General features: G+C 41.6%; 1 protein-coding gene across 1 annotated transcript in view; it reads left to right on the top strand.

Annotated features, from left to right (window-relative positions):
• The first annotated feature begins 660 nt into the window (after positions 1 to 660).
• TTL (tubulin tyrosine ligase) overlaps positions 661 to 19,952 on the top strand; it is a 31,589-nt gene continuing 12,297 nt past the window's right edge. Inside the window, exons 1-5 of the mRNA XM_026480492.4 lie at positions 661 to 992; positions 3,596 to 3,674; positions 10,457 to 10,689; positions 17,639 to 17,774; positions 18,678 to 18,947. Of these exons, the coding sequence (XP_026336277.1) occupies positions 836 to 992; positions 3,596 to 3,674; positions 10,457 to 10,689; positions 17,639 to 17,774; positions 18,678 to 18,947 (875 nt within the window). The 5' untranslated portion in view covers positions 661 to 835. The remainder of the gene's footprint in view (positions 993 to 3,595; positions 3,675 to 10,456; positions 10,690 to 17,638; positions 17,775 to 18,677; positions 18,948 to 19,952) is intronic.

Here is a 19,952-nt window from a genome sequence, read left to right as displayed (position 1 = left end):
CAACTTCACTTACTGAGAAGTCCGTCTTTTTCCCCACTGTTCTGCAATGTCACCTTTGTTATGAATCAACGGACTACATCAATCGATAGATAGATACCTTTACTTTGGTCTACTTGTCTCTCCTGTGCCCAAACCATACTTTTTAAATTACTGTAGCTTTGTACTTAAATACTATAACTTTTATAGGTCTTGATATCTGGTGTTAAGTCTTCCAACTTTCTTCTTCAAGATTGCTTTTGGTATTCTTCGACTTTTGCATTTCTGCATGAATTTTAGAATTGCCTTGTCAATTTCCATTCCGCAGACATAGGATTGTGCCTTGGAACGTTTCATTTTTATCCATAAATCGTCCCTTTGGAACAGTGGGGGTGGAAACGCCGCAGCGAGCGGCGCAGAACGGGGATCCTCCGCTGGCACCGCCCCCTAGCCGGGACACGGGGACGCGCCCAGTCTCCGGTCTCCCTCGGTCGCACATTCCCAACGCTGCGCCAAAGCTGCGCTCGCCCCGGCCAGCCGCCAGCCCCCCGGGAGCCCCCACCCGGACCCAAGACGCGCTGCGGAGCCGCAGCAAACACCCCCCAGCCCCGCCCGGGCGGGGGCGGCCGCGCGGCATCACGGGGCGGAGGCGGGGCCGCGCCGGGAGCCGAAGGAGGGGGAGGGGGCGCGGCCTCCGGGCTGACGCGCGGGCGCCCGGGCGCGGCGCCACCGGGACCCTAGTGGCTCGGGGAGCCGGCGTGGCGGCGGGCGCTCGGGCGGGTTCCGAGCTGAGCCGCCACCTCGGCCGGCAGGTCCCTGCGGCGGCTGCCCGGGCGGCCCGGGCGCACGGCCCTTCGCCATGTACACCTTCGTGGTGCGCGACGAGAACAGCAGCGTCTACGCCGAGGTCTCGCGGCTGCTGCTCGCCACCGGCCACTGGAAGAGGCTGAGGCGCGACAACCCCAGGTTCAACCTGATGCTGGGCGAGAGGAACCGGCTGCCCTTCGGGAGACTGGGTGAGCGCTTCCTCGTCCGCGCCCTCCCGCTCCTCCCACGGCCCGTTATTACCAGCGCTTTTGTCTTAAGGTCATAAATCTTCCTCTCCGTCGTTCCTCGGGCAGAGAGAATACCGCTTTGCATGCCTCCTCATCTCATAAATCGGACTCCGGGCCGCGGCTGTCCCCGGACAATGGCGGGTCCCTGCAGCCCGGGGGGCGTCGGCCGCGTGCTCCCGCACTGCCCCGGCCCGACGCCCCCAAATCGCGCGGGGCCGAGCTGGGGCGGGGCCAGGCCCCGCCGAGCCGCCGCACGAGCTCAGGCTGGAGTCCTCTTGCGAATTTCTGCACTGAGGATTCCACCCTGCCCGATGTTGGCGCGGGAGGGATCCTTGCGTGTGTTGAAAACCCTGAGGATTCAGCTGCCCGAAGGCTCAGATAAACTGGGGATTTGGAAAAGACCTCTGGATTCCAAAAGCAGGAGCTTCAGAAGTGAGCGGAGCCAGGGAAGAGCCGAAGGGTGTCTGATTTGGGCCTTTCCTTGGTGTTTCCACAGTGGTGGGTTGAAGGTAGATTGTACAGGACACCGGCTTCACCCTGCGTCCCGCTTCTCTGCCCTGTTCATCCCGAGGGAGTTACCTTCACTCACGTGGTTGATGCTGGCTTGGCATTACATCCACGTCCATATCCACATCCCCGCGTGTAGGGAAGGGCAGGGGGAAGGAGAGGACCCGCAGCTCCTTTCTAGATGACGTAATCCAGAAGTTGTGCAGATCACCTCAACTTACATCCCATTGACCTGAACAGTCTCGTGGCTTCTCACTGCGCAGTCATCCCGGAGATGCAGCCTCTCTCACAGTAGCCATGTTCCCTGCCAAAAGTCTTCTGGGTGGGGGGCTAAATCGAATTGCCAAAGACAGAAGGGGAGAATCAATAATGAAGAAAAGTCATCTCTGCTTTGGAGGACAACCCGGAGATAGCGGTGCTTAATGTCCAGCAGAGGACACAGTTTTTAGAAATAGGTGTGGTCAGGGGGTGGAGAGATTGAATGGGCAGATTGAAAACAGGCCATTTGGAACTGACTGGCCACTGGTGAGGTTCCACAGAGCCCCGGGGGGGGGGGGGGGCTTGTACAGTTGTAGTGATTTCGGGAATGAAGGGTGTTTAGCATAGCCTATGGAAAGTTTTTCTTTGGAATGGTACCATGGACAACTTTCTGGTGTTCTGCAGATTTAGGATGTATGTATGATGGGGACTCCACGGAAGGGCTGATTCCAACCCCCGGAAATCTGGGACTGCAGGGAATGTGCCTGGAGAGTCCCTCTGGTTAACCCGTCTCTCCAGGAAGCCCTCAGCAAAGGGAATACCTTTCCCTGAAAGAACTACTTATAGTTGAGACACATATCTCCTTCTTGCTCTGTCCACTTCCCTGCCTGCCTGACTGACTTTCCTCTGTGGAAAGTCTCTGCCCGGGCTGAAGCAGGGGTGGTTGGCATTGCTATGCTGCTCAGGACTAGGGGGGAAGGAGCAGAAACTTACAGGGTCCAAATCCTAAACAGGTACCACAGAGGCAACAGATGATAAGTAAGTATTTGTATTTTATGGAAAAGAAAACAGCATCCCACAGCCATGTGGTTATATGTCTTCACTGTTAGGGATATTTAGTTTTTGCTTAAAGTGTGAAACGCAAGGAGATGACTTATAGAGCCAGGTAAAGTCTCGGGAATGCTGCTGCCGTGGAGATGAGAAGGTAAGCAGTTGAGGTGTGAGCCAGGTTCATCTGCCCCAGGGAGACAATGAGAGCTAGTTAGTGCCTAAATATTTTTATTTAATTATATGCTGTTCTCAGATGTATTCTTCTTACCTCTGGCATCTTCTACTCAAACTCCCTTTCTTTGGTTTTACTTTTATTTTTGTTGCTGGAAATTCAATGCATTTTGTTTGGATTTTAAACAAAAATGGAGACTTTTGTTTTTTGTTTGTATCCTTTCTGCTCTATGTTATAGAGCAGGGGCCATGCAATAAGATTTACTGAAGTTGAGTTTCCCTGTGGAGGATACACAGAAGAAAGTCCCCAGGGCTTCTGATTTTATAGACATGGCTTCTCTACTACCTTCGTTCATCTCTTGTGACTCTCCTGGAAGCTCACGGAGGTAGACATGCTTGAGAACAGCAGTAGCATAGTTCTCCTGCCTTCCTTGATGGCTGTAGAAAAGCAAGGTTAGGGGTGTCAAAGCACAGCTGTTAAAGTGGTATCGTACAGAGATTATTAAATGCCTCTGTGTTAAGCCAAGAGCAGGGTGTGGTGGGGAACAAAGAGAGGTGAAAGAGAAAATACCCTTCCACCCTAAGAAGAAAAAACCAAGGCAGCAGCGGTCTTTGGCAGACCTAAGAGCTGATACCTTAACACCCACGATGGGGTGGGGGAGGGTTTTCAGTGCCATGCTGTGGAAGGGGAGTGCCGGTGCGGGGCAACGGAATTGTTCCATTTCTGCCAACCAGCCCTGAAGTGAGAGAAAGAAACCTGGGCATGACACAGCTGTTCTTTCTCCTACATGCTGGTGCTGACATTGTCGTTTCCCACCTGTCCTCTTTCCCTTCTGAGCCTCCTCTTTCCTTTATAGGTCACGAGCCTGGGCTGATGCAGTTGGTGAATTACTACAGAGGGGCTGACAAACTGTGTCGCAAGGCTTCTTTAGTGAAGTAAGTGTTTAAGATCCTTTCCATGTATTACATAAATGTTTTCACTTTCCTCCTGAAGCAAATATGTGGGATTTTTTTTTTAAGGGTAAAAATACTTTTATCTGAAAAGCCAACAATATTAGTTCTGGAGCTTCGTCTGTGCCGCTTTGATTGCAGTCTAAGACTGCTGTTTGTGCTTGATAAAGCCTTTCTGTCTCCTAGGTGAGGCTCCCTAGAAGCAGAACGGGAAACTAGGTTTCTTGTGTGGGTGATTGACTGGGGGGAAGAGGTAGAGGCTCTTGGGAGAAACTCACTTGGAAGCAAGGGGGGGCCAGACAGCAGAGGAAGCCAAGCAAAGGTGTGGTTTCAGCTGAAGTCTCTCCTCAGCCTGACTCCATGGAACTCAGGAGTTAATGGTACCTCAGAGTTGAGACAAGAGGACCTGGCTTCTGTCCTCCAGTATCAGGCAGCCAGTGGCGGTGGGGGGAAGTGGAAAATGTAGCTCCCCCCACATGTCTGGGCAGGGCCTAGACCCTGGAGAAAGGCACACTTAAGCTCTTAGCAGCCACCTTACAGCAGCCAGGGGTCCCCTCAGAAAGGCCCCCCGGACAGGGTATAACGGTATCTGCTGCACTGCCCGTCTCTGAGCGGTGCGGTTATGGCGAGGTGTCAGAGGAACGGTACCGTAAGGTACAGGGAAGCAGAATTATACGGTGGTAAAGATCTAGGATCAGCAGCTTGGGTTTTAATCCGAGCTCTTCCTCTTCTTAGCTGGGGCAAATTTCCTCATCCCTCCAGCCATGGAATCTACGTTGTACGGTGGCTGCAAGGATTAAATAGGGTGACGATGTAAAGTATATAGCACAGTGGTAAAGAGTATTTGACTCTGTGCCTTAGTTTCCTTTTCTGTAAATAAACCTCAGGTGCTTGTAAGAATTAATTGAGTTAATTTGTATACTGATTTTGAGTAATGTCTGTCTCATAGTTCGCACTGTGTAAGTAAAGGCTCGTCTTTTTCCTATTATTATGGCTATCACTGCTATTATTGTTTTCATTTGAGTAGGGAAAAACTGGGTGGTGCCCCTAAAATTGGGGCCAATACAGGTCTCCAGTATTCTTTCCATAATGACCAGTGAACATATGTGTGTAGCCAAACAAATCACTTAAGGAAGCAGACACTGGAAGATATGACTCAGTATAAATGCTCTTTTCCCCACTCACATTTCTCTCTGGGCTCCAACTATTTACTAGGTTGGGTGTTCATAGCCTTATTTTCCCCTTTTTGTTCACACTCACGGCCCCAGTAACTTATGTATCCACTTCTGTCTGTGATGGATTTTTGTGATTCACCAGCTACCCCTGAAGGTGAGCAAGGCTTTGTAAAGTCTTGTTATTACATTTTTTAAAAAGATTTTATTTATTTATTTATTTGACAGAGGGAGAGAGAGGGAGAGTGCTTGTGCAAGCAGGGGGAGGGGCAGAAGGAGAGGGAGAAACAGACTCCCCGCTGAGCAGGGAGCCCCATGTGGGGCTCTGTCCCAGGATCCTGAGATCATGACCTGAGCCGAAGGCAGACGATTTAACTGCCTGAACCACCCAGGCGCCCCTAACTTTGGGTAGTTAGTGCCATCCAGATGCCCCTTGTTATTACATATTCACATATTACATATTCACATAAGGAGTTTCTCTCCCTTGTGTATATATAAATAAGCCTCCATTTGTGATTTCTTTCCAAATGGGCTTATGAGCAAATGCAACAATTGCAAAGGATGCTGTCCAGCAGAAATAGGATGCTAGCCACATGTGTAATTTTAAATTTCCTAGTAGCCACATTAAAATAAATACAAAGAAACAGGTGCAGCTTATTTCACTAATATATTTTATTTGACCATAAAAATCCAAAATCATCAGTTTGACATGTTATTAATATAAAAAACAATTAATGAGATATTTCATATATTTTATTTTCATCCTGAGTCTTCAAAATCTGGTGTGCATTTTATATTTTTGGAACATCTTAATCCAGACACTAAATTTTTATCTGAAATCCTTGCCCTGTATTTAGATTTCATAAAAAGTTATGGTTGTAAAAGTAGATTTACATACTTAAGTTGTTCCTACATAAACTTACGGGAAAGTAACTGAATGAAAAATCGTTTTCCTGTAATAGTTGCATGCACATTGACAAAACTGGTTTGTATTTTTAGAAGAATTGACTTGACTTTTTAAAACTATGTCCAAGTTAAGTAAGTTTGCTGACTCTTGGTTTAGCACAGTATTAATATCAGATTCAAAAGAAATATTGAATAAGTTGAAAAGAAATTCTAAATTTCGCAATATCAACAAAGTGTTCTTCAAACTTTTCTTTAGTTTTTGCAGCCAATTTACATAACGCTATGTCAAGTTAAATCTACGTGTTGAGTCATGTTATAAAAATATGTAAATTCAGGGGCTCCTGGGTGGCTCAGTCGTTAAGTGTCTGCCTTCGCCTCAGGTCCTGATCCCAGCGTTCTGGGATCGAGCCCCGCATCGGGCTCCCTGCTCGGCGGGAAGCCTGCTTCTCCCTCTCCCACTCCCCTGCTTGTGTTCCCTCTCTTGCTCCCTCTCTGTCAAATAAATAAATAAAATCTTAAAAAAATATATGTAAAATCATTACTGTTCACTTGTATTCTGAAGTTGAAACAAAAATTTTCACGCTTGTCTGGCTAGGTCATAAATTAGATCTTCTTTTCCCTTCCTTGGAGCTTTAAATTTAGCTTGGTCATATGCAGTGTGGATATTGGTGAGAAAATGTCAATCCCACTGCCATTTTTTAATATTTGATTATCGAGTGAAATAATTAATTCTTGGTTTGGGAAGCATTTTCTTTTATTTCAAGGAAATCTGATTTGGAGTTGACAATACAGTGAATCTTTGTAGAACTCCCGTATCTCTCAATCAGCGAACGCTGGCAGAGAACACAGTATCATTAAATCCATTGTCTTCTGTTTCTTTCAACAGTTCCATACTGGGGAATCATTGTAGCACTTGCAAGTATGTACTAAAGCATTTCAACAACTGTATCCATGATAGTTTTCATAGAGCGAGCTTCAGAAAACTGAGTGCAAGTGTTTCCAATATGTAACATACAGTACAATGAAACAATAAAGAAAGCATCAGTCTGTTAAAATCCCAGTTAGTCAGATTTCAACACATCCTAGCTGAAGTACTGTCATGATAGAAATTTTCTCATATAGGTGAAATTCTTTGACGGGTGTAAAAGATTAAAAAATATCTATACCACAAGGTTGATAGTTTTAAGGCTGCAATTCGATAATATTTTTTCATGTATTTGAAAATTCTTCGAGACAGAACATACCCAAAGTATTAATTGGACACGTCTCGTGTCACAGAACTCAACTAAAACTGAAGAAAAATATTTAAGATTATTTTACTTTTGAATCAGTCTTTGATGTTATTAGAAAGGTTTTGTACTCCTTGGGCAATGTTCATGACTTAGCTAAAGATTGTTCACTTTTTGTAAAATATCTTTTTTACTCTTTTCCTCAGAATATTTCCTCTAACTGTATTTCTATCTAAAATGGTTTTTTCTTTTTTTTTTTTTTAAGATTTTACTTATTTATTTGAGAGAGAAAGAGCGCCTGAGAGCTTGAGGGGGGGGGGGTCGAGGGGTAAGGAGAAGCAGACCCTGCTTTGAGCAGGAAGCCCAATGCAGGGCTCGATTCCAGGATCCGGAGATCATGACTTGAGCTGAAGGCAGATGCTTAACTGACTGAGCCACACAGGTGCCCCTAAAATGGTTTTCTTTTGGGGCATCTGAGTGGCTCAGTCAGCCGAGTGTGTCCGACTCTTGGTTTTGGCTCAGGTCATGATCTCAGGGTTATGAGATCAAGCTCCGAGTTGGTTCTGTGCTTAGTGGGAAGTCCGCTTGAGATTCCCTCCCTGCTCCCGTGTGTTCTCACACTTGCACTCTCTCTCTAAAAATAAATAAAACTTTAAAAAAAAATTGTTTTCCTTTTTGTGCAAGAATCCATGCCATTTTATAACTGACCAAAGTTACAAGCTCAGAGCCTGTTAAAATTTTGTTTAAACATTTTCTGTTAGATATTTAATTTTGATTTTAGCCACAAATTTCACTGATTATTTTTTTAAGTTTTTATGTAAATTCCAGTTGGTTAACATTGGTGTAATATTAGTTTCAAGGTGTATAAGTTAGCAATTCAACACTTACATACAACCCTTGGTGCTCATCCCAGCAAGTGCCCTCCTTAATCCCCATCACCTACTTAACCCATCCCCCCTTCCTCCCCTGGGGTAACCATCAGTTTGTTCTCTATAGTTAAGAGTTTGTTTCTTGGTTTGTCTCTCTCATTTTTTTGTTTTTGTTTTTGTTTTGTTTTGTTTGCTGGTTGAAAGGAAACTGCTTATGAAATTCATTATGTGTTTGCTGAAAATGCCTCCTTTGTACAGCAAACAAACTTTTTTTCATTTTACTCTGCTATAGCAAGTTGCAGTTGCCATTCATTATGAAATTTCTGACATACTTTCTGCCAGTTCTTTTTTTCTCCCCCCTTTTACCGTTCTGGTCCTAGTTCTAGCTTTGGCATCCTTACTCAATTCTGCATCAATTTTTGTTTAAAAAATAATAAGAAGAACCAAAAACTAAGAGAAGAAATGTCTTACACTAGCTAACAAAGCCGTGCTAAATGCATGTGTGCTCTACACCAGAAATATGCTGGAGGATGTGTTCATGAAGTTGGTGGTATATATAAGAGCTATAATATATAAGAGCTGATAAGGGAATTCTAGCAATGAAGATGTGAATAATATACAAACTCAAAGGGAATAAAGCTATCCAAGTAACTTGACAAAAAAAAAAAAAATTGGCCTCAGTAGTATTCCTTTATTTTAAATTTAAAAATTTGTCCATACTGATTTTAACTGGACACCTAGTTACATTTCACATTAGTTACCAATTATGATTTACATAGCTATCATTGTAGCTCGTGCTGTCTGCGTAATAAGCACAATGTAATGTTTCATCAGCGCATGGGAGGTAAAGTCACTTGAGCTGAATCAAGCTATTGTCGCTGAGTAGAACAGTGATGTGTTTATGTGTACTACTAGAAACACATGTGCATGACATGCACGCTGCAGTACCACAAAAATATCTTAGGTCATGCAGTGGTTAATGTCATCCTACCAAAAGAGTACAATTGTGATGAATGGGAAAATATTTTACAATCCTTTAGTTTTTACATTAAAACTAAACAAAGTTTTAAAAGTCAGTTCCTGTGTCACATTGGCCATATTTGAAATACTCAGAAGCCACGTGTGGGTAGTGGCCACCTTATTGGCCAGTGTAGATAGAGTGGATATTTAGTGAGTTAGAAATGTATTGATTTTTGTTCCTTTGAATTCAAGTAACTGTCACATTCTATTTCCTTTGGTTTAAAAATAACTTTATTTTAAATCTCAGTTAAAAAATTATTTTCGGGGGGCGCTTGGGTGGCACAGCGGTTAAGCGTCTGCCTTCGGCTCAGGGCGTGATCCCGGCAATCTGGGATCGAGCCCCACATCAGGCTCTTCCGCTATGAGCCTGCTTCTTCCTCTCCCACTCCCCCTGCTTGTGTTCCCTCTCTCGCTGGCTGTCTCTATCTCTGTTGAATAAATAAATAAAATCTTTAAAAAAAAATTATTTTCGGGATGCCTGGGTGGCTCAGTCAGTTAAGCAACTGCCTTTGGCTCAGGTCATGATCCCCGCACTGGGCTCCTTGTTCAACAGTAGCCTGCTTTTCCCTCTGCCTGTCACTCCTCCTGCTTGTGCTCTCTCTCTGTTTCTCTCTGTCAAATAAATAAATAAAATCTTAAAAAATTTTCTTTTCATTATTTCTGCCATTTGCTCATAGACTGGTTTTTGCAAGTGGGTCTTAAACACAGGCTTAACATTAATAGTTCTGTTCTAGAGAGAAGTTGGAATGCAGCTTAGGGAGGTCTGCAGATTTCTTTGGGTGAGTTCCCTCCTGCCTCTGATTCCTGGGGACTAGGAGTAAGTTTTGAGTGAGGACTGGGAGTTTGGGGGTTGCATAATGGCTGTTTCTTACTACCTTTATGATTGTGGGAAATTTACTTATCTGTGACCTGGTAGCTATTGTGTGAAATGGGATGCTAGTGTCGCCCCCACTGGGGGTCTGATAGGAGAGTAAATGCAATGGGAAGCCCTTCATAGGCCCTTGTGTTTATTAATTGCCTTGCTCAGGGCCTGACTTTATCTTCCGTCATGTTATGTTATTTTGGGGGCCATAGGTATGTTTAGTTATGACCACTGTAGTCATGTGCCCCATGAGAAAGATTCCTCCTTCATGTGTCATTGAAGCCAGGCTGAGCTAAAAGCAAGAAATGAAAAACTAAAATAAGGTGGTTTTTTTTGTTTTTTGGTTTTTGGTTTTTTTGCATGGGTCTAGCTCAATCACAACATGTATATTGAAAAAGTGTTGTCTCAGAATTATTTCAAGTTAATTTTCCTTAGAGATGCACTTTAAAAGAAGCTAAAGTCCTGGATATTAAGCTCCTTTTTAACTCCTTGGAGCATGCCTTAAGGGTTGCATGTAATAGCTGGTTGCTGCCCAGTAGTGCATTACAGGTCAGCTCAAGGAGGCCAAGAACAAAGAGTGGGATAAAAAGACCAGCTCCTGGCCCTGGTATTGCCCTGCCTCCTTGACGAGCTGTGGGGGAAAGCACTGGCTTTTCTGAATGGAGTGGCAGGGTGTACTAAGAAGGGAAACTGACCTGTCATCTGTCAGGCTGATCAAGACAAGCCCAGACCTGGCTGAATCCTGCACATGGTTTCCAGAGTCCTATGTGATTTATCCGACTAATCTCAAGACCCCAGTTGCTCCAGCACAAAATGGAATTCACCCACCGATCCATAACTCAAGGACAGATGAAAGGGAATTCTTCCTGGCTTCTTATAACAGAAAGAAAGAAGATGGAGAGGGCAATGTTTGGATTGCAAAGTCATCAGCTGGTGCCAAAGGTGAGTTGGCATTGCTGTCCCCTTCTTCCTTTCCGGTAGGTTCTCGTGTATTTTGTTCAATGGTATGTTAGAATTCAATGAGACCTTTAGATGAGTGACTATTCTAATCTGAATCCTCAAGGGTAGAGACCATGTCTAGTTACTTAGTTTTAAATATTTATCTGGGTACTGATGACTTCTAAATGTATATCTCCAGCCAAAGTATTTCCCCTTAAGCTCTAGATCCAGTATGGCAGGCATTTCAAATGTAACATATCTGATATAGAACGCTTCATTTCCTGCCCAATTTAACCCACCCCAGCCTACCCCTCTTTCAGTCTTCCCACACAGTATGTGATCCCAGCCTCTGAAGCCCAAAACCTAGGCTTCATCCTTGACTGCTCTTTTCTTTACAGTCCATACCTAATGCATCAGCAAGTCGTGCTAGCTCTACCTTCAAAATATATTCTGAATTAAACTTTTTCTTGCCATTTCTGCTGCTATCACTTGAAGTCAAAGCTACTATTCTCTCTAGTCTGTATAATTGCCGTGCCTGCTCACAGCCAGTTCTCCTCTAAGACAGAGCAATGTCTAAAAACGTAAATCTGATCATGTTACTCCCTGCTCAGGACTGACCAGCTGGCTTCCCAGTGCAGTTCAAATAAACTCCAGATTGCTGATGGGAGCCTACACTATTTAACATTTGCTCCTATCTCTGATCCCATCTACTATTCTTGGCCTTGTTCACTGTTCTAAAGCCACACCTGCTTAGAGTTCTATGAATATTCTAACTTTGTCTGTATATCTCAAATGTTCTTATGGATTATTTTCTGTTTCTTTCAGCTCAAATATTGCCTTGTTAGAAAAGCCTTTTCTTTTCTAAAATAGCCTTTATGCCCATTGCTCTCTGTCTTTTGCCCTGCTTTATGTTTCCTCCTTGCACTAACCTCTTCCTAGCACTTCTGTTACATATCTGTTATCTGCCTGTCTCCTCTCTCATACCATAAGCTCCATGTAAACACAGACTTTCTGTCTTGTTCATCTCTACCCTCTCCAGAGGCACTCAGTAGATGTGTGTTGAATGAATGCATAGAAAGAATGAGGTTTATGATATTGACTCAAGCTCAAAATAAAGGCAGTTCACAATGTAATGAACACATAAACATGGTCTATCTCTATAGCTACCATCATATGCTCCTTTTAAAACCATTCTATTTTGAACTTACTTCTTCTTTTATTGCCTTGGAAGACCATCTGGCCATTGGTACTCATTTCTATCCCCGGTCCAGTGGACCTCACCTTCTTTTCCACCAACCATGAGACAGGAGGGCATCACCTGGAATCTCCTGAAAGGGGGAGAGTTGGACTCTTGCCACAAGCCAGGTACCTCACCTACTTCTCTCTCCCCTCTTGTGACCTCTTCTCAAGTACTGTCCCCTAGTTTGGTTCTAATGATAAATGGGGGAATTGGAAGAGGAAATAGACATTTACAGTATTCCATATTCCTTCTATGGATTTGGGCTCTAGTCAGGATGGCCATTGTAAGGACATCTTGTATCATGGAGCCTTAACTGGAGTGAGAATCAGGAGTGAGGCAAGGCCCTTGGCAAGGGCATGTCAAGTCATGACAGTGATCCCACCTGGGTGGTGTCTGAACCCTCACCAAGACAAGTCATAGATTGATGGTCAGCATCAAGGAGAGGTAAAGAGAGAATAAAATGCCAAACAAAGAAGAAATTTTGCTTTAGGGAGTTGAGATAAGTGGTATGCATTTGTTTTGTTTGGAAACTACAAAATGAAACCAATAGGATGAATGAATGACTTCCATTCTTGTTAAAGAAGTATTTAGTACGTACCACATGCTGGGAATAGTTGGCTCAACCTTCACACTATATCCAGTGTAAAGACCCCCTGTTCACCACCTCCACTGCCGATCTTGGACCTGAACCACCTTCACCTCTCACCTGGAGCGTTGCTCCTTGTCCTGCCCTTGGCCATTCTCCACAGTCTACACACAGTACAGCAGACAGAGATCCTATTAAATCACAGTCAGACCTTGTCACATCTGTGTTCAGTGCTGTCTCCCTGGTGCCAGGGCAGCACATGGAACCCAGCAAAAGTTCAATATATGTATTGAGTGATGAATGAATGAATGAATGAATGAATGAATGAATGAAGTAATAAGTGTTTGGAGAGACAGGGATAAATAAAATAGATATGACCTCTTGCCCTTATGGACCCAGTCTAGTCAGAAAGAAGGCTAGTGATGCATCTATTTCCAGATAAATAGTTGAGATGAGAACAAAGAACAAAAAAGACTATCACCTTGAAACTACTTAAAGAATTCCAGGGTTTCTTCATAATTTCTCCAGGTTTAGTTAGTGAGGACAAAGAAATAATATTAGAAATACAGTTGATGAGCACATGGAAACATGCTACATTGGTATACAAAGCTTACAAAATAAATGTAGATTTTATGTATCATTTTTTACCTACAAAATAAGAGAGACCTTCAGTGATACTGTTGCTGAAAGTTTGTTATGAACTGCTTCCTCTTAGGTGTGATACACTGTCTTTGCAAAAGCAATAGGATAATACAAAGGAAGAGCCATAGAGAGTGTATAGGCTTTGGCTCACTAATCTCATTCCTGAAAACTTAACTCCAGGGAAATTTTAAAAGAAACTAGAGTGATCTATAGCAAAGACATTTACGACTATGTGATCTGTAACAGCAACATTTTATTTGGAAACAACCCCACTGTCCAGCAATCAGTAAACAAATGTGTACTTTTCTTCAGCTGCTAACATAATTGTAATGTTAATGTAGAAACAGTGAAAATACTGACAATATAAAGTGAAAAAAATTGACAATATAAGGTGAGTTCACTATGACTGTGCCAGTCTTTGCCTTTATGGAAAAGAGGGTGATATTAAAAGACAAAAATAATTATATTACAAAATAAGACTATAGGTAACTTTTCTATTTCACTTGAATGCCTTGGTGTTTTTTTTTTTTGAATAATGATAGTTTTGTATTTTTTTAAATTTTTTTAATTTGTTTTTTTAAAAGATTTTATTTATTTATTTGACAGAGAGACAGCCAGTGAGAGAGGGAACACAGGCAGGGGGAGTGGGAGAGGAAGAAGCAGGCTCCCAGCGGAGGAGCCTGATGCGGGGCTCGATCCCAGAACGCTGAAATCATGCCCTGAGCCAAAGGCAGACGCTTAACTACTGAGCCACCCAGGCGCTCCAATGATAGTTTTTTAGAGTTATCAAAATGTATCTTTCTACCTTCTTCCATTATTTTTCCCATCTATCAGCATTAGGTATATTTTCAATAAGAAATAGTTTACATAAGGAAATAGCATAAGGGAAACAAAGTTGAAGCAAATAGGAGGGAATGTGAGCAGATTATGGAGAGGAAGGCATCAAAGGTGGTATGGTTCCAGCGCATTAATAGGAAGGGATTTTTTAGTATAACTATTCTATTTATTTTTTTAAAGATTTTATTTATTCATTTGACAGAGAGAGAGCACAAACAGGGGGAGTGGCAGGCTGAGGGAGAGGGAGAAGCAGGAAGCCTGATGTGGGGCTCGATCCCAGAATCCTGGGATCAAGACCTGAGCTGAAGGCAGACACTTAACTGACTGAGCCACCCAGGCGCCCCATAGGATAACTATTTTAGAAAAAGTGAAAAGGAAGAGAGACTAAGGTCTATATAAAAAAAAATGGACAAATGGAAATAAAGAGAAACCAGGATATCTGAGTGTGGTTCCTGAGGGAGATGAAACAGAAAGAATCCTGTTCCTACAAAAAGAGAGGAAGGAGTTTCTCCATGTCGATTTGCAGTTTCTTGTTTAAGAGCTAACCACATGGTTGAGCAAGTGACAGAAATGAGATAGTTGAAAAAGGGGTTGGGTTTTAGGAAAGTTGAATCTTTAAATTAATTAACAAAATTAAATTAATTTGTACTGAAAGCATGAGACGCATGTAGAGATGAGCTATAAATGAAAGTATAGGTCAGAGGTCCTAGAACTAAAAAACTGAGTTCAGCAAGGTTGCAGGTTATCGGATCACACAAAAAGCAGTTGCATTTGTGTATATTAACAATGAATATACTGAAACTAAAATTAAAACCAATACTTTTTAATAGTCACCCCAAGGAAAATGAGATTCTTAGGTATAAACTTAGCAAAACATGTACAGGATCTTAATGCTGAAAATTACAAAACAACTGAAGGTCAAAAAGGATCTAAGTAAATGCACAGACATACCATGTTCATGGATTGCAAGACCCAACATTGTAAAGATGTCAGTTCACGTCAAATTAGTCTGTAGGCTTAATGCAATTGCTGTCAAGACCTCAACCAGATTTTTGTGCGGACATAAAGCTTCTTGTAAAATTCATATGGAAAGGCACAAGCTCTAGAATAGCTTAAACAATTTTGAAAAAAGAAGAATCAAGTGGAAGTAATCACTGTACCTGATATTCAAGCATACTACATAGCTACAATAATCACTACACTACAGTATTGGTTGGGGGCCAGAAACATAAATCTGTGGAAGAGAGAACTCAGAAATAGACCCCACATATATACCCACCTGATTTTTGACAAAGGTGCAAAAGCAATTCAATAGAAGGACAGACTTTTTGGGATGCCTGGGTGGCTTAGTCAGTTAAGCATCTGCCTTTAGCTCAGGTCATGAAACCAGGGTCCCTGCTCAGTGGGGAGTCTGCTTCTCCCTCTCCTTCTGCCCTTGCTTGTGCTCTCTCACTCACTCACTCCCTCTCAAGTAAATCTTAAAAAAAAAAGAAAAGAAAGAAAGGCTCTACAGATAAAAAATAAGCAAATGAAAAGATTTCAATTCCATTAGGGAAATGCAAATTAAAACCACAACACTCCTATAAAAATGGCTAAAATAAGAAATGATAATGACAGCAAATGCTGCAAGGGTCAGGAGAAACTAGATCAATCACACGGTGTTGGTGGGAATGTAAAATGGTACAGCCGCTCTGGAAAAAAGTGTGGTAATTTCTTGTAACACTAAACCTGTAACTACCATATAACCCAGTAATTGCACACACTTGGGCATTTGTCCCGGGAAAATGAAAACTTATGTCTGTGCAAAAACCTGCACATGATTGTTCATAGCAGCTTTATTTGTAATAGCCCCAAACTGGAAACAACCCAGATTCCTTCAGAAGCTGAGTGATTAAGCCAACTGTGGTGAATCAATACCATGGAATTCTCCTTAGCAATAAAAGGGATTGAACTATTGATACATGCAACAACTTGGATGAATCTCCAGGGAGTCAGTGGAAGAAACCAATCCCCAAAAATCCCATATTGTATAATTCTATGTATATAAAACTCCTGAAGTGACAAAATTATGGAAATGGAGAATAGATTAGTAGTGTCAGGAGGGTGTTAGGAGAAGGGGGGTAGTTGTGGCTTTAAAAGAGCAACACTGAGGGATCCATGATAATGGAACTGTTCAAAACTGGAGAATATATTGCAAATCATAGGTCTTATAAGATCTGTATCCGGAATGTGTAAAGAACTCAGATAACTCAATAATGAAAGGACAACCTAATTAAGAAAAGAACAAAGAACCTAAATAGATATTTCTCCAAAGAAGATATACATATAGCCAATAAGCACATGAAAACATGCTCAACATTGTTAGTTATTAGGGAAATGCAAATCAAAACCACAATGAGATAACCACTTCACACCCACTAGGATGGCTATAATCAAGAGGACAGCAAGTTGGCAAGAATGTGACAAAATTGGAACACATATACTGCTGTTGAGGATGTAAAATGGCGTGGACATTTTGGAAATTAGTTTGACAGTTTCTCAAAAAGTTAGAGTAACTGTATGACCGAACTATTCCACTCCTAGGTATATTCACTAAAGAATTGAAAACATGTCCACACAAAAACTTCTATGCAGATTTTCATAGTAGCATTATTCATAAGAGCCAAGCAACAGTGGCAAAAAACTCAAATGTCTATCAGTTGATGAATGGATGAACAAAAATGTTATATCCACACAGTGGAATATTATCTAGCCATGGAAAGAAAGAATGAAGTAGTGGTACATGCCACAACATGGACGAACCTTGAGAACATTATGCTAAAGGAAGAAGCCAGACACAAAGGCCACGTACTGTATGATTCCATTTATAGGAGTCATTTAGACTAAGCAAATCCAGAGACAGAAAATAGATTAGTGGATGTCCGAATAGGGTAAGGAAGGAATGGGGAGTGTACTGCTAATGGATATGAGTTTGTGCAGGGAGGTAATGAAAATGTTCTGAAATTGTTAGTGATGATTGCAAATCTCTGCATTTATAATCTTACCCTTAAAAGGAAAATATTTCGGGATATATGAAAAACCATTGATTGTATACTTTAAAAGGGGAAATCTTATAATATGTAACATATCTCAATAAAGCTGTTGAGAAGGATATTGTATCATTTATTTAAAGTTGATGGACGCTTTACATGTATCAAATTTTTCCTATTACAATGCTGTAGGGAATTGACTTCCACAGCTGTGTTTATACCCTAACTTTCTGGATGTTTCTATAATCTATAGTATGAGAACTGGGTTCCTTAATGTCTTTATCAGGTAGCCAAGTGGCCAACAGTAAAGTGGCATTTACTTAGGATGCTTGGCTATTTTGAATGTCTGTAAAAATGAAATTTCATGTTTGGAGCCTGTCAAGGTAGTGTTTACAGTCCTCTGTGAAGAAAGAGTTAGATGGCCCTGGTGCTCTTGTGGGCAGAAGGGAGAATGTGAGAGATTGGGGAAGTGACGGGATGGAGGAAGAAGGGTGAGCAGGCCAATAGAAGCCTCCTCTCAGTTTTCTCCTGCTGTCAGTACTTCCCTTCTTGCTTTGTAGGGACCTTTTCCTCTTGGGAAGAACTGGACTCATTTCTGTTACAATTTTGCCCTGTTAGGTGAAGGCATCCTCATCTCCTCGGAGGCTACAGAGCTTCTGGACTTCATTGACAACCAGGGTCAGGTGCACGTGATCCAGAAATACCTTGAGCACCCTCTGCTTCTGGAACCAGGTCACCGCAAGTTTGACATTCGGTAATGCATCGTTTTCCAGAGTTTTTGTTACTAATCTGAGAAAAATACAGTGGTGGGTGATAAGGGTAACATGGAATGTGAGGAGGTATTTGACCATGTTTAATATGTAGCCAAAATTGAGCACAGCTGAAGAGAACTGAGCTTCTGTACCTAATTTTCTATTTTTCCTTCAGTATTTCTCTTTTCTTTCTAGAAAACGATATTAAAATTATGGGTTTTCCTTTTTTTAATATATTCTCTTTAATCAAAATGACTTGTGGCTCCAAAGAGGAGAGTATAAATGTATGAGGCTCGTTTATAGACACATCTGAGAGATGAACATAAAACACGTACTTCAGACACAGTTAATATGTCCTTGCTTCATTATTTGTGTCCTCTATTTTTTAAGGATTGCGTAAACACACCTCAATACCTTTTTGGATTTTAACTTTCTGAGCAAAGGGCCTGGCATAGAATAAGAGGTTGTATCGTGCCTTCCAAAGCTAAACAGCCCTCTCCCCAGCTTTCCTGTGGCTTGCTGATGTCTCGTTGAGGATTCTGTATTCTTGTTGTCTTCATAATGACTTGCTGCTTCTTGAACACCAGTCCTCTGTCAGATCAGCTTCAGGATGAGCAAATGGAAAGTTAATGGATACACCTTAGACCCAACCCACCCAGATCTCTTCAAAATGCTGGCTTTTGAACAGATCAAAGGCTCCTTGTCATTTTTGGTAAAATGTTTTAATTGCCTCATTACAGTGATAATCCACTATCTTGGCTAATTGCCATGGCTTGCCTCATAGAATTTTAGAACCTATCTCCTTCCTCTCCTTCCCTCCAAAAATGTTAAGGTGTGGTGATGATGTATGTACTATGGAGAAACTTTGGATGACTTGAGTGAAACTGTGTTTTGTTGACTTGCAGAAGCTGGGTCTTGGTGGATCATCAGTATAATATCTACCTCTATAAAGAGGGTGTGCTTCGGACTGCTTCAGAACCATATCATGTTGATAATTTCCAAGACAAAACCTGCCATTTGACCAATCACTGCATTCAAAAGGAGTACTCAAAGAATTATGGAAAGTATGAAGAAGGGAACGAAATGTTCTTTGAGGAGTTCAATCAGTACCTAATAAGTGCTTTGAACATTACCCTGGAAAGTAGTATCTTACTACAAATTAAACATATAATAAGGTAACTTAATTGTATCTTTTTTTGGTTATGTGTCTCGAAGAAGCTTTGGGAGTTTGTGCCTTTCAAGGAATTATTCTATTTAAGCTGTCTGTAATATTCCTTTATTATCCTTTCAATATCTATAGGATCTGTAATGATGTCACTGCTTGCATTCCTTATATTGGTAATTTATATCTTCTCTCTATTTTACCAGGACAGTTTGGCTATTATTAATCTTTTCAATATTACTTATCTTTTCAAAAGGTTACTTTTTGGTTTTATTGATTTTCTCTGTTGTTTTTATTTCTTTGGTTTATGTTCCTTATTATTTCCTTCCTGCTTTTTTGAGGGATTTGTTTTCTAGTTTCCTTAAGGCAAAAAGTTAGATCTCTGATTTGAAAGAGTTCATTTTTTAAATGCATTTAATGCTGTCCGTTTCCCTCAGAAAACTCATTAGCTACATCCCACAGGTTTTGTTATGTTATGTTTTTGTTTTTACTTCAATTTTATTAAAATATTTTCTAGTTTTCCTTGTTATTTCATCTTTGACTTGTGTTATTTAGAAATTCTTCTTAATTTCCCAATATCTGGGAATTTTCCAGATATTTTTCTATTACTGATTTTTACTTCAATTCCGTTATAGCCAGAGAACATACTTGAAAATTTGCTAAAGCTTGTTTCGTGGCCCAGAATATGGTCCAATTTTAGTGAATGTTCCATGTGCACTAAAAATAATGTTTATTTTGCTGTAGTTGGGCTGCGTGTCCTATAAATGTGAATTAGGTGAAGGTGGTTAGTAGTGTTGTTCAAGTCTTTTATATCCTTGCTGCATTTCTGTTCTACTTGTTCTGTCCATGATTGAGAGGAAAAACATTGAAGTCTCCAAGTATAATTATGGATTTGTCTATGTCTTCTTTAGACTTATCTATTTTGCTTCATATATTTGGAGATGCTTTAGGTGCATATACATTAGAATTATTACCTCTTTTTGGCAACTGACCACTTTAACCTTACATAATTTCTGTC

The sequence above is a fragment of the Ursus arctos genome, unplaced genomic scaffold, assembly GCF_023065955.2.
Source record: "Ursus arctos isolate Adak ecotype North America unplaced genomic scaffold, UrsArc2.0 scaffold_8, whole genome shotgun sequence".
In the NCBI taxonomy this organism is placed as follows: domain Eukaryota; kingdom Metazoa; phylum Chordata; class Mammalia; order Carnivora; family Ursidae; genus Ursus; species Ursus arctos.
This window is presented reverse-complemented; position numbering and strand designations above follow the sequence as displayed.